The sequence below is a fragment of the Sciurus vulgaris genome, assembly GCF_902686455.1.
Source record: "Sciurus vulgaris genome assembly, chromosome: X".
Taxonomy (NCBI): Eukaryota; Metazoa; Chordata; class Mammalia; order Rodentia; family Sciuridae; genus Sciurus; species Sciurus vulgaris.
In genome coordinates, this window is record NC_136471.1 from 53,536,923 (window position 1) to 53,552,666 (window position 15,744).

A 15,744-nucleotide genomic window follows, 5' to 3' on the forward strand; every position below is an offset into this window, starting at 1 on the left:
TGACTTGTCTTTTGACCTTACCAAACTATTCTTCATTCTCTAGGATCCAGATCAAATGTTACCTCTGTGAAGTCTCTCCTGTCCCTACCAAGCACAGTATGTGGCATTCCCAAGAGCACTCTACTCAAGTCTATTTACTATAGGACTTATGACTTTATACTTATCTGTCCCCCTTTTCTGACTTGGCCATGAGCTCCTCCAGAGTAAGATCTGTATATAATTATATTTACACCCTGACTATAGTTCTTCATACAAAATGAGAATTTGATGTGTGTGGGATGATTATACACTGTAACATACACTTATAGTAAGCATAACCATTAATAAAGTCATACATGCTGCAGAATGAAATGGTTCTTTACTGGAAATTGAAGGTTAAAGGGGGTAAAGGGATGAACTAATCATGTCACCTTCAAGCAAACAATAAAGAGTTTAACAGTTAGAGAAAGAAATGGAAGAAAAGTACTTAGAATTCACTGAGAAGAGAAAAAAGGACACAAGGTTATTCCAAGCACATGGGACAATGCAGCTAATGACTTGTTTAAATAAAGGCACAAAGAGACTAAGGAAGATAAGAAGATACAATTAGGTGCTTAATAGTATCCCTAAATATAAAAATGCACTTGGTCCCAATGAGTCCAGTACAAAGTAGTCACTGACTTTCATTGGTCAAATAAGGAAGATAACCTTGATTCGACTAGACCACAAACTGTAAAGGTCACCAAGTGACTCATAATAGAGAAATACAATCGGATGATAAATGAGGCAAGAGCAAACCTTAGCTTGAAAAGGTAAACGATAAATACCAAGTATGGGGTAGGGGGTCAAGATAATTTTTATTTTCCTAGTAAAGAGGAAGAATATTAAAATGAACACTTCCATAACGTATTTCAGATTATAACTCTTTCCAGTATAACTGCACCATAGTTGAGAGATGTCTCTGGAGTTAACAATGACAGAATACTGAACTTAGATGCCAATGCAGATAGAAAAGTTTGTCATCATCAGCATTCAGGTGGCATTTGAAGAGACACATGACTGCCTGTAATTGTATATGGAAAAGAGCAGATAAACTGGGAGAAATTTTTGAGAATGGAGGCAAGGAAAGCTGGAACTTTGGCAGTTAACAAGAAGAGTAGCTACCAGAGAAGACTGTACTATGAAGTCTAAAAACCATACACATGAATTGTTTCCAGCATCGAAAGTATTTAAGTATCAAGGAATGAACAGATAGAAAAATAGCCTTTGAAACTCACGAAGATGAGAATGAATATTTTCCTTGGATGTCAGAAATGAGATAAATGATAAGAGATATAGTTTACAAAGGCAAAGTTGGTAACAATCCAGTCCAGCAAGTAAGAAATAGTAGAAAGGAAGAAAAGTGGTGACAGTCAATGAAACAAAGGATGCTTCCTGGAAGACAGGGATGATCTGACTCTGCCTCAATATAGGGCAAAGAGCACAATGGAAACTGAAGAATGGCTGGAGAGCAACAGGAGTTTTTCATACCACATATACATGAATCATAATACCTAACAAGGTCTCTCAACCTTGGCAATCTTTCTAAACCTTGACATTTTGAACTGAGTAACTCTTTGTGTCAGGGGAATGCCCTATGAATTGCAGGATGTCCCCAGGCATCCCTGGCCTCTACCCACTAGATCCCAGAAGCACCCTCCCCCAACTGTGAAAACCAAAAATTTCTCCAGACAATACCAAATGCTTCCTGGGAAATAAAACTGTCCCCCGCTGAGACCCACTGGTCTAAAGAAAAAGAACAAACTTTTTGGGACAGAGGAATGCTACATCCTTCCTTTTATGTTTGTCCTTAACACAAAGTTCTTTGGGTTAAATGAAATCAAAAACAAAAGAAGGATAGCAACAACCAGGACCATATTAGAGGAAATATGAATTTGTGAGGATGGAAAAGAGGGATATTTGAAAAACAGAAATTTAATAAAATTCTTAATCTGCTGAATTACTAACTGTTGTGGTTTGGATCTGTACTATCTCCCACAAAAGCCATCGTGTTGGAGGCATGGTCCACAGGGCAGCAATGTTCAGAGATAGGTCATGACAATTCTGACCTTCTCCGTGGAATATCCATTTGATGGATTAACAATCTGAATGGACTTACAGGGAGTTGGTGAAAACTATATTAGTGGGCTAGGTCTAGTGGAAATATGTCACTGGGTTCATGGCCTTGGGGACTATATCTATCCCTGGATCCTTCCTGTCTGTGTCTGTCTGTCAGTTGTGTGTGTGGGTGTGTCCCTCCCTCTCTACTTTCTGTCTGCCATGAGCTGAGCAGCTCTCCTCTGCCATACCCTTCTGCCAATGATGTTACTGACTGGTGAGCCACAGACTGAGATCTCTGAAACTATAAACCCAAAATAAATACTTCCTCCTCTAAAGTATTCTTACAAAGTATTTTGGTCACAACAATGAAAAGTTGATTAACACAACATCTTTCCCATCATGTCTATTACACAATGAAAGTGTAAGATATCGTTCACCCTCTAGTTTCATGCTGCATTGTAGGTAGTTAGTTCTATAAATAGAATCAACATAGAAAGTTTAACTCATTAGGGTTAGTGATCATACAGCAAATTACTATAATGTACCCCTTAAAAGATAAACAAATATCATGTCTCATTTTAAAAAAATGTTTTTAAGCCAGGCATGGTGGCACACGCCTATAAGGCTGAGGCAAGAGGATCACCAGTTCAAGGCCAACCTGAGCAACTTAGTGAGACCCTGTCTCAAAATAAAAAAATGAAAAGGGCTGGGAATGTAGCTCAGTGTAAAGCATTCCTGGGTTCAATCCCCAGTAACACAAGAAAAAAAAAATCAATTTTTTTTTTTTTACAGATTAGTGATCTTAAGTCCAAAACAGCCCAATTCCAGGTTCTAGGCTTATAGTGGTATACTTGTGATCTATTTTATCTACCACATATTTTTAAATCAAGGTTTCCTTTTTCTTTTGGGAGGGATAATGGAAACAGCTGAGGGAAGTAGAACTCAAATTACATTATGCACTTCCATATTATTTGGCACTTACGTCCACAGTGTAGGACTCTATTACTCATTATAAGTCAATTCTGAAATAGTTTGTCACAATACTTTCTGCAGACTAATTTTAAAAAAATAGCACTTGGCTGACTATGCCACACTTTTATAGCAGCCAATCTTTAGGCAAAGCAGACACAGGAAGCAGCAGGAGAAGGTAGGTGGTTCTTGGCACTCCCCTAAACAAGAAACAATGCATGTCATGTACTTGTATAACAGGAGAGAGCATTAGTTGTTTCAAACAGTTTTTCTTCACACAAAAGTTCACAAATAGAAGGGGAGTGGGGAAGAGGAGGAGAGAGAGCAACTAAAAGATGAGGCAGGCCATAGGATTTGCCATGTAATGGGTTCAGAAGCCACTCTCTACAAGGCTAACATACAAATGACACATAAAAAAGAATCAGCAACAGTAGTGAAGGCCTTATGGTGATCATGAAATTATTTAATAAAGGCCAGACTGCCTTATTTTTTTGTAGTTGTAGATGGACAGCATGCCTTTATTTTATATGTTTATGTGGTGCTAAGGATCAAACCCAATGCCTCACACATGCCAAGCAAGCACTCTGCCACTGATCTACAACCCTAGCCCCCAGACTGCTATTTTTAAGAACTGTGTTCATGTATCTTTAAAATCCACAGTCACATCAGTTTCATGCCTATGGCTCTTTTCTAACAAGTGGTCATATATCTACCCCACTTCATGGCAATGAGTCAAAGAATTTTAACTTTTGATTATTGGTGACACTAAAATGAGTGTCCCCTTAACTCTCTCTTCTAAATGATATACACGCGTTGTACAAATGGAGGCCAGTTCCAGCCATTGCCAGTCTAGAAGATCACTAGGTTTAGGTCTCCAGGTTAATTTAAAGCAACCCTGAAGTTTAGGCTCTTAGGAAGTATAGAAAACCTGTGATTTAAAACATGGATTTTATAGTCACACTGGTCTTGAATTTCAAATTCACCACTGCATATCCTCAGGCAAATTACTTATCTGCTCTGAGCCTTTTTCATCAACTACAAACTGACTGCTATGAGGATGAAGTGAGTTAATAATGAAGGGGATTCAACCTACCATCAATCCCTAAGCATCCTTGCGTGTTCCGGGTATGCCAAAGACTGAAAGGTGCTGACAACATTTTTTACAGGCTATTTCCCAGGACTTTGTTTGTAGCAAGTGATCTTCAGGATGAGGTAATATCTCCCCATCCCAAAAAAGAGCAGGCTGGCTTCCTCTTACCATAAAAATAACAAATCCTCCAAGCTTGGTATTCCTTTCCTGTAACTCAACTAACTGCCCATGAAGGCACCATCCTGGTCCATGTGTGGGACCTAAGATCATAGGGAGTCAGCTTGCCATGCTGACAATCTGACTACTGCTTTTGCAATGAATAACAAATTGTCTTTGGTCCCTGACCTAGGAATCTTGGGTCTTCTGCAATCATCCATGAAAAAAATAACTGATAGGTAAGTAGATAAAATCCCAGACTTTGCATAGTTCTTGATGAATACATACAAGTCCTTAGAATAGCACCTATGATGTTGTTTTATTGAGGATCACTTCTGGGTAGCTTGAGCTCTGCAATTGGTTACTGAACTGAGGCAACCACCAAGGATGGACTAAAACAGAGCCAATATTCTCTAGGACTCAGTACATTGTCCTACATATGATGTATGGTTAAAAGAATGTTGATGAGGCCTTCACTGGATTAAACTAACTCAGACTCCAAAAACAGGACAGTAATTAGCTGGGATATTCACTCTTTAGTATCCAGCCTTAAACAATCATCTCTCATAATTCCAACTTTTCCTCTAACTGAAATCCATATGTCACGTATTTATGTTAGGGTAGATTCATTACAGCTCCCAATAACCGTTGACTCTCAAAATGTTAGAGCTGAATGGAACTTTGCAGTTCATCTATTTAGACTCCTTTATTTTATAGAATAAACTGACAGCGGAAGAAGATAAATGACTTGCCCACAGTTACGTTTTTAAAAAGTAGTCAGCCCATTTCTGTATAATCCTGTTAAGTAGCCAGGAACAAACTCTTTAAAAAACACCTAACAGGTTGGGTTAGATATCCTATTTAGCATATTTCAACTCTGCACTTCATAAAAATACTTTCAAATTCTATAAGATGTGTGGTTTTAAAAACACAAACTGATGGTGCTAAGATCAAAATACACTTTCAACTAGTTTATAGCAACATGGTTGTGATGGGTGTGGATGAGAAATGCTCTTAAATAAATCTGTCACTTCGCTAATTTAACATCCAATGGCCATCCTTCTGCACATAATTTTTATGATCAGACAACAGGATACAACACTGATAATATTCAGAAACCAGTAAAAATGGCCAGGAATAAAATGACCTTCAGAGTCAAAAACATACAAGTGATAAAGGAGAGGGAGGAGGTTGAAGGTAGGGATTTGTAACATAAAATAATAACAATTTGATTCACAATTAGCTACAACAGAATTGGTAGGAAGAAAGTGAAAAATTGGGCCTATATTCCCACTTTAAATTATAATTAATACCTTGAATCCATTTCATATATAGACATGACCACTTAAAATTTAGGATTTGGTCTTGGGCCAAGTTGACTTATATAAACTGGAGGATTTATACCTGACAGAAATTCACAAGACCATTTGAAACCAGTTTAATGAAACAAGTATAGGCTACACTAGAAAAATCTAAGAATTTAAAGATTAGAGAATGTGGGCAAACCCTGCTTTAGTGAGATAAATACATGAAAATCCAAACCATCCAACATGGATAAAATCCAGGCCTTTTTTTTTTTTTTTTTGCATCGTAAACTTATTCTTCCCTTTAATAGCTTGTTTAAAGACCATTAGTTACTCAACCAAAGGGGGAGAAATGTAAGCTAATGCAGTGCCAATGAAAAACAAGCTGTGAAGGCAGCCTAAGAAAAGGTTATTTTCACTCACAAATGTTTTATGTACACACTGACTCTTCTGGAAAACATTGATTTTGTAATATGAGGTACCAGACTGCAGAGCATATTATTAGAGGAAATGTCTCTGCCAATTTATTTTAACCCATCTTAACTTTCTATATGTTCTTGCCTTGGATCATGAGTAATATAAATGAAAGTTAAAGTTATGACACAAACTTCAAAACAATACCGTCTTATCCATATTATCTGTAACCATGAGAAGTTCTATGAAGCAATGTCAAGAAAATGGGTGGAATACAAAAAGGGAGGATCTTAATTAGACAAGGTGATCAACATACTGAACCTCCAACTTGGGCCCTCAAGGACACAGTCATCCATATTTGAGGACTCAAACAATTCAAAAGTAAATGTTGTCAGTCACAAGAATATATTACATAGATATATGCCTTATGTTCTTTCTCAGAATCATTGATAAATGAAAAATTCCCTTTCTAAATGAGACTTTAAAATGTGTCCTGTGCTTGCTGAATTTTCTATCAGGCATGAGGCTAGAATCCATCTGGTTCTAAATGCAGTAACTAGCCCAGATGTGATCTTTGTTTGAATTATAAAAAGTGGCACCAGAAAGACACAGGTTTGTGCCTGGCATTTTGGTAAATGGTGTGACTCCCATGGTCTAATGCCTTTGAGAAGGGCTCAATCATATAGAGTAGCTCTGGTCTCTGGCATACATACATGCTTTTAAATTTCAAAAGATAAGTCTATGGCCTACACTAGGGCTTACTCTCTACATAAAGAATCTTCTTAACAGCTGGAGTCAGCATAATATGCTATTAAACATTTAAGACTTTACCAGTGATTGATTTCAAAGCACATGAAAAAACATCTCCACAGCTTTCCTTCCTCCGAGCAAAACAAAAGGGAAAAAACGTTGGGTCAGACCCCAGTGACAATCACTTGTTTACCTGTTTTCAGGAAAATCACCCCAACTGATTGGGTTGGTAAACGATCAGTTGAGAAGGTGTAGAGTGGAAATGGCTTAGTAGTCTTAATCTACTCGAGTACTCAAAATTAGAGAAATAATATGCCTATTGTCTCCCACTACAATAACAGCACTAAATTGCTGATTGGAAAGTAGTTGGTTACACAGTTTCTTCAGTAAATCTGTGTGAAGTCTAGGCCATTTGCCCAATTTCTCATACCCACTCCACCCATCCCCAGCTCCATCACCTCATTAGCGAAGACTGATTTGTTTTATTGTTACCCTGGATATCTAAATACGGAGACGATAGTTCTTTCCAAGAGTTTGCTCACCCCCATCATCCAGATTGAGTAACCCAGAATATATCAAAGTGGCTAAAAAACAGACAACTCAAGTAGAAAATTGGCATTTATTTTTAAATAGAACTACAGTTACTAATATAAATGTGGTTGTTGTTGTGTGCATGTATCAGAGAGTTATGTGACTCGTTTATCTAGAGAATACAAGAATATTTTTCCTTTTCCCATCTACATTTCCCTGGGAACAAAAAACAAAAACCCCACCCCATTTCACAAATTGCAGAAATGAAGAATGATTACCCAACCAGTAAGTGAAAGCCAAAAGTCTTAATTTGGTCTATTTTCTATGGTTCATAGTAACTATTCCAAAGTGTCTACCCATACTTGTACAATTTTTGCAGATACTTCCACAGAATTAAAGACAGAAGTGAACTTATTCTTGGCTGACACTTACGATAGCACTTTATGTGGAATAACTTTGAACAAGATCTTACCATCAATTTAAAGCTTTATTTCTTTAAAAACTTAAGTGGCATGTACATTAATTAGGCACACATTAGATTAAAAATCTAATTATTTTTGAGGCAACTGGGGATGTTTGATTATGGATTGTGTGTTAGATGATAGCAAGGAATATGTTAATTTCTAAAGCTGTGATAGTGACATAGTGATTATGTTTTTAAGAAGTCAGTAATTTTTAGAGATGTACACTGAAGTATGTAGGAGTAAAATGACATATCTGGGATTTGCACTCAAATAGTTCAGCAAGGAAAAAACGGAGGTTGGATGAAGCATATTTATCAAGACAATTGTTCTATCTGGGATAGATAGTGGTTCATCATACTATCCTCTCTATAACATTTTTGAAATTTTTCGTAAGCATAAAAAGTCTTATTAATTAGTCCTTATTATAAGGTAAAAATTTTATCTTTTACGTTTAGTTTGATAAGAGACCAACAAATTAAGGTCAGAATTTTTTTTTTAATCCTCAACTTTGAACAGATCTTTATCAAAACATGGCTATCACAGAATAACAAATAGTTTTGGAAAAAAAAAAAAAAAAAAAAAAAAAGAGGATTATACCCTAGATCTCTTCTCCCTTAGTTGAATATCAAAATTGCCAGGTGATTAAGTCAATAGCCACTTGGGATTAATTTCTTCCTGATGAAGTCCTGGATTCCTACGTAGGCCTGCCTCAATAGCCACCTAGAAACTTCTGACTTGTAATAGGCATCACTTTATTATAGAGTTCGAATGGAAGAAAAGACTGGTGTCCAATTTGCAGGTCTGTATTTGGTAGCAATATAGCTTACTCTTTTTAAAGTAACACTTGAAACCTTCATTAAACCAAATCTTGTGTAAATGGTGATTAGTAAGAATTTTGTTTTCTACATCTTTTATGAGAAAAGTGGCAATTCCATTTTCCCCAATCCATCTCACACAAAGCAAGCAGGGACCAGGATTCAGTTGACTTTCAGTTTAAAGCTACAGCCAGAACATCATTTAAACTGAAACAGATTCAGTTTGATAAAGTAAACAAGTTTTAAATTAGTATGAGTTAATTTCTTTCTATGGCTGACATTCATGATAAACAGCTACATGAAAATATATCTCAACCTTCCTTTACATGCAACAATTTTGAGCTGTCTTCCACATGGGTGTCTTCTACCTGATGACCACTTAGATATCAAACTTATAACTATTCTTTAAGCCACCTAACCATCATCTTAGTTTCTTCAGTCTTCAGAAAAAAATTAAACACCCCAAATCTGGCAGAAGGAACTTGTCTCTTGTGCATGGCAGACTGAATACAGGAACAGGGAAAAGTCGGGTCTTCAATAACAATTCTTGTGGTGCTAGTGATAGCCAGTAGTAATTAACCAGATGTGCTGATTCATGTAAATTAGCATATATTATGTGTATACTGTTTTCAGAGCATTTAGAGTGTTCTTTGAGACCAGGTTGTAAAAGAATGATTTCACTTCAATGTCAAATGTCATGCTGCTACTGCCAGAGCTCTTAGTACCTGGAGTGAAATCTGGGTGGATTACAATTATAAATTGTTCAAAAAGGAACAAAAGATGACAGAGATTGAATAACTTTTTTTACTTTCAGAATCCCTGAAGCATAATGACTCAGTGCTATAGATAACTTCTACAATAGAGGTGATAGCTTTTAAACTTCTAAGTCAGAACCTTAACACTTCGATGACTCAGTTTCCTTATTTGTACATCAGTAAGCTTCCTGACAAGGAATGATGTCATAAACATGAGCCAAACCCCAGTCCCTGCCCTGAAACTTTTTAACAAAAAAGTTTAAATGCCTTTGATAAACTGAAGGAAAAAGGTAGCCTCGTTCTTAAAAAAAATTATAGTGAAAAAAGTTAAGCTCACATCTCATATTCAGTCAACGGAAAGAATTATTAGTCAAAGGAAAGAATGCATAATCCTCTGAATGGGCAAATGGAATTGAGAATGAGAAGTTAATCAACATATAACCAGATTAAGGTACTTTGTACAATAATTACAATAATATTAGAGCTATCAAATTGCAAGAAAGTCATTAAACCACTCAACCACAATCACTTTTATTTTTGTGTTTGGCTGGGGATAGGACCCAGGGCCTTGTGCATAATAGGAAAGTGTTCTACCACTGAGCTATGCCCCTAACCCCATAATCACATTTGATTTGGGCAATACAAGAAATTAATTAAAATGCCTTATATTTGTATAATAGTATAGAATTTCCTAAATGTATTCTCATTCATTACTATATTTTATCTAAATGACCTTGTCAAGTAAATCAGGCAGGTAAGCTGGGCACAATAGTGCAGGACTATAGTTCCAGCTACTCAAAAGGCTGAGGCAAGAAATCACAGAAGCCCAGGAAATTGAGGCCAGTCTGGGCAACATAGTGGAACCCTCTCGAAAAACAAAAACAAGTAAGTGAGTCAGGCCAGCAATGTTGATGTTACCTCTGACTGAACATTAATCAAAGAGCTCAAACTTCTGTTGCTAAATGCTTATCAGTGATCACGAGCAAATAAAAGATAGAAGGGATACTGGAACCCAGGTCCTTTGGATCTCCATTCCATATTCTCTTGCCAATAATTTGAAGCCTCCTACTAATAACAGCAAAATGTTACTTGGCTCATGGTTTTGGTACTGTTTCTCTGCATGAAAGTTCAACCTCTAACATCACAAGAATCTAAACAAGGGGAGTAGGAGAGTTCTCAGGGTCCTGAAGAAGTTTCCAGAATTTCAAAATCAGAGATGACATAGAGAAATGCACAGATAGGTAGGTTCATTTGGTGAAGGATATATACTAAGAAAAAAATGTATAAAGGCATACTTTTTTAAGCCTCTATTCAACAATTTATACTCTCCAAATGTCTGGCCTATAAGGAAAAAATTCCCCAGCTAATAATCATTTACTGAGTTGTTTTGCACCTGAGCACTAGCCTTCCAGGTTTTAACGAATAGCATAAACCAGGACCCTTCCCAGAAGCAATTTTAAATCTCTGTACAGACTAGATGAGCACATAACATTTAAACTCACAATAGTTATAAACTCAGGAGAAAGAAGAACCCTCAGTACACTGAAGTAATTAATGAAGGTTTAATACAATGGGAGAATACTGAGACATGAGCTAGGCAGTGAAAAGGAGTGAGATTTATTGAAGAGAAACAGAGTGGACATTTCAGATTTGGTAAGGATGTTTGTGGTGTAGGCCAGGAAAGACAGACGATGGAGGTGGCAGGAAGAAATGGGGTATAGAGAAGTAAGACTAGGAAAAGGATAAGCTGGTAAATGGATGAGTAGATGAGCAGCCACTGGAATTCAGGTCTCTAACCCTAAACAGTGAACTCCATTACACTACCCTGCTCCTTCTACCTCCGTTCTGGCACTCGTCTGCAAGAAATTCTCCACCGTTCTAAGTTTCTTTCTGAAGCACAAATCTGATCAGGTAACTCTACTGTTTTAACCTTTTCAATGCTTACTCTTTCAGGAAAAAGTTGAAATTCTAACATGACACACAAAGATCCCTTGTGATTTTGACTTTTCTGGCAGATCCAGTATCTTATGTACCTTTATTTCAGCCACATGTATCTACTAGAACTTTCTTTATTGGCCAGGCTGTTGTTATCTCCCTACCATTGTGCATGATATTCTTTCGCCCTAAAATGCCTTCCCCACTTCTTTAATACCCTATTCTTCAAACCTCAACACAAATGTTGCCTACTATGATAAGTCTTTCCTTACCTCCCTCAAGCATCTGATTTGACTTAGATGCCTCTCCATACTTTTATAACACCCTCTGATGTATATCCCTATGATAACCTAAAACACTGCTCTTTATCAATTTCCCTGTCTACTAGACTGTGAGCACCTTTATATCACCAATTCTTAGAAGAGCACCTAGCATGTAGTACTTAGAAAACATGTTGCATAAATGGAAACACTGTGCTCAGTAATTATTTAAAATCAAAACATGACTTATCTAAGTGTAAACAAATCACCAAATACCCAGGAAGTTATAAAACAACCAAAAATTAACTTGTGTGATTTTAAGTTACTAATTTGACTTTACTGTTTAAAGAACCAAAAGTCTCAGAAATTATACATAAATGCAAATTCAAAATGCAAAAAATATCAAATACTATCAAGCCACTCTATACCCACCATTATGTGGGTATATGAGGTATTAATTCTACCTTAACAATGGGCTTCTTTTAACAGTTAAGTCACTGCTTTAAATATGTGAGATTCAAGATGAAATTCCTTCAAACAGTTCTAGAGCTCTCTCCCCTACTCAATTTAACAAAATACATTCCATAGTTGACATGAAATTACTAATTAATCTAAGAGTCATGCTGTTTGATGGCATGCTGCAATCTGGGTCTAACCAGATAGTTACGTAAAATTCAAAACTCTACTACTAATGCACTTAAAAAGAATTCAAAATAATAGGATCATTATGAAGATGCATATATGAAGAAAACTGAAGCAAATTTTGTTGAATTTTGAGTTAATTAACCCTAAACAGAAGTCATTACAGTCCTGAAGTGCCACTCTGAAAAAATTCTAATACCCATCAAAAAGTGGATAGAAATGAAAGTAGTTCCTGTTTGTAGAAAGCATTCCTTCCATCTCCAGTTTTTCAGCACCATGACGAACTAAATGCACAAAACTGAATCACAAGCCCTATACTTCACTAGTGACGGAGTTAATTTTTCTATGTAGTAGAAACTTTGATCCTACCTCATACTGTTTAGACATTGTGTAGTTAACTTTTTACCCCTAGAAGAAATTTCTTCAATGTCAATCACCCTGTGGCCAGTGCAATTTCCTTTCTCCCTTCATCACTGATGTCCTCCCCTCCCCAACTTAGAATCAACTGTCATTTCCTTTACTATCTTTTGTTGGTATTGCAATAGTTCTTCTTACTAAAGGTGATCAATGTCTTTGAGAAACTGATGAAAGCTATGGGGGTCTAGAAAAAAAGAACACGTACTCAATTTTTGAAGAGTTTGAGACCCTGTACCCCACAATCGCTCACACAAGTAACTTATTGTAGCACAGTGCTCTTTTATAATCCCATATCACAACTCCTTTGCACATTTACACACACACACACAAGCATTATTACAGTGACTGACCTAATACTTAAAAGAATAAAATTTAGTCTCAATCAAGTTTCACCCAACTTAGCAAAATCTGAAGAATCCCAGATGAACTTTTGTACAAAGTTTTACCAAGTCTATTTGTTTGATGAACTTTCTTGCCTTAAAATGTGCTAAAATGACTTCCTAAATTTGTTATTAGTTCTGATGTATCTGCTTGTAAAATCATGTAAGGCTCAAAAGTTATGTTTGAGGAAAAACACTCATGTTGATATTAACAAAACTCTTGGATTCAAAAGCTTGTTCTGCTATATCAAGCTATGTCCAACACGGAACAGTGAGGTTAGCTAGGAACTGAAAGTGATATCATCTCATAACTATCTAGTTACCTTGTCAAAGCAAGTAAAACATAAAAGATGAAACAGGACAAATAGTCAAAAGGAAAGCAAGAAGATAATCAAGGTGTTAATAGAGATAGATGCTTTTCTTGATAGTGTTCTTCTTAAAAGTGGAAGGTTCTTGGTACATGAACCAAACTATTTGTGGGAACTATCAGTTAACTTTTATGTTTACTTAAAATTGGGATTACTGATTAAACCACAGATTTGTGCTACAGTCTAGAAAAGGAAATACAAGCACTCTTTTATGGAAAATCAATAAATTTCAAAATCACAACATCAGAATTTTAAACATAAGAAACTCTAGTGATACACTCAAAACTTTTCTTAAGTTTTATGATGGTTCACAGGCAAGTCACAAAGAGCCTGTGACTCAGTTTCTTTATTTGAAAATACTGGGATAAAAGACACAGCAAGTAAGCAAGTTTTCAACTGGTCTCCAGTTACTGTGGAACTAATTAGACTTTAAATTTGTCATCTTAATCTACCCCCACCAAGCCCCTTTCGCACGTAATGGAAGGCTGCATATTTCTTTGGCCACTGTTTTCCACTATGGATCCGTAATTGAAAGGCAAATAGGAACCAAAAGATAAATACAACAGATCCATACCGAATGGCCAGAGACCATGAGAAATGGCTCTAGTTACATGTCACCATCCCACTGCCTCCCCTATTATAATCAAGTCGCTGCTCAAAACTGAAATCTAAACATGCAACATGTGGCATGAACTTCGGATCTGGACTAGGACTCTTTGAGTGTATTTGCTGAATTTGTGCAGGAAAACCCTTTCCCCTCATGCCACCCAAATTAGAAAGTTTACAAAAAGAGGAACCCTTTGAACTGAGCTGAAGAAACTCCAGTATTTCCCAATGCAATATCAGGCCCCAAAGATTTCATTCTGCACATTCAGTGGCAGGAAATGGACTGCTACCACTCGTTCAACACTATCAGGACTGTGAGACACAGTCTGCCTACCACTTTTAAGCGTTCTTAATCAACTGGGTGGAAGTACTGTATGACTACAGACACACACAAAGGACAGTTGGTGGTACTTCACCCAGACTCAACTCCCACGCTCCCCCCACTCCTCCAAAGAAATGTTTCTGGGAGAGCACATGGGGGGGGGGGGCCCACGGAGGCGCCTCTTCCTTAGATTTCTGGTGAAGTCGAAGAATTGGGGGCCTACGTTGTGTTTTTCTTGATCTGCATGGCTGTGAGCGGGCTCCCAAGTCTGGGACCAGAAAGGAGGGAGGTTGTCCTGCCCCGGACCCTCAGTGTGGAGGCAAAACAGCAACTGACAAGAGGTGGGAGGGAAATGGAATCGCGCAAAGAAGGTTCGTGCCCACAAGTTCGACAAACAGCCCTCCCCAGTACTCGAGGACTCGGGGTCTCCCCAAGTTGGGGTGGGGCCTTTCTCCTTCCCGCACCGCCTCCCAGGCTGACAAGAGTGAGAAAGGGGTTAAGTGCAGAAGGGGGTGCTCTTCCGCCCCCACGCCGTCTCCGCGCCTCGGTCTGGCCGCTCCTTTAGCGGCTCCCCGAGTAGCACAGCGAGGTCGCGGTCACCCTTGGGAGGGGGCCCCGGGTCCCCCGTGTTCAACGGCAGAAGGAGCCCGGGGCTCTCCCCGTCCCCAAGGCCGGCGGGGGCTGCGGGAGCACTCACCAATTTGGGTTTGTTTTTCGTTTCCTCTTCGTTGGCGGCTCGGTTCCCCGCGCTGCGCTTGTTGCTCCGGCCCCCGCCGGGTTCTTCGCTGCCGCCTCCCGCTCCCGACGCCGCGGCCCCGGGCTGCTCCATCTTTCTCCGGCCCTGTCACCTGTGCCCCGTAACCCCACCTCTCCTCAACTGAAGAAGCCCCTCTGGGCGCTCTCGCTGCCCGGCGCTGATTCGGCAGCACGTCTTCCTTAGGGAGAGCGTGTCTGCCCGGGGAGTAGCCGATTTCAGGCCCCCGGGGCTCCCTGCTCCCAGGCACCCCCGACGCAACCACGCTGTTGCCACTACTCAGCGCTGGGGCAAGCCCTGCCCCTAAGCAGCTGCAATTACCACAGTCGCCGCCGCCCTCAGGGCGGTGTTTAGGGTGGAGGGAAAGTAGGTGCCTATCTCTTTAAGAGGGCCTCAACACACGTGATTCATCAAAGTGCCCGCAGTCGGCAGCCCGGGCGCGGAAAGCCGCTTCCTACTCAGGGTGCCGAGCCGGCCCCTGCTACTGAGCATGCCCGGCGCAGCGACTGGAGCCCAGCAGAGGACTTTCAGCTGTGGTTGTGCACTGATTTCACTTCCTACCCGGCCGGCGTGAAATGGCAGGGAGCTAATCGAGAGAGGGGTAGCCCATTTTAGAGATGGGGAAACTGAGGTCCAGGATTCGCGTGTGACTTTCACTGGCGGCGCGACCTGAGCGTCAGCTTCCAGTACTGTAGGCCAAAGCACCTACCCTTGGAGAGGCCTCTCCGGGGGT

The 15,744-nt window shown here is 39.0% G+C and overlaps 1 protein-coding gene across 1 annotated transcript in view; it reads right to left on the reverse strand.

The window, feature by feature from the left end:
• The window catches only part of DIAPH2 (diaphanous related formin 2), a 796,567-nt gene extending 781,176 nt beyond the window's left edge, over positions 1 to 15,391 (reverse strand). Inside the window, exon 1 of the mRNA XM_079124055.1 lies at positions 14,955 to 15,391. Coding sequence (XP_078980181.1) covers positions 14,955 to 15,086 — 132 coding nt within the window. The 5' untranslated portion in view covers positions 15,087 to 15,391. The remainder of the gene's footprint in view (positions 1 to 14,954) is intronic.
• Between the last annotated feature and the right edge of the window lie 353 nt (positions 15,392 to 15,744).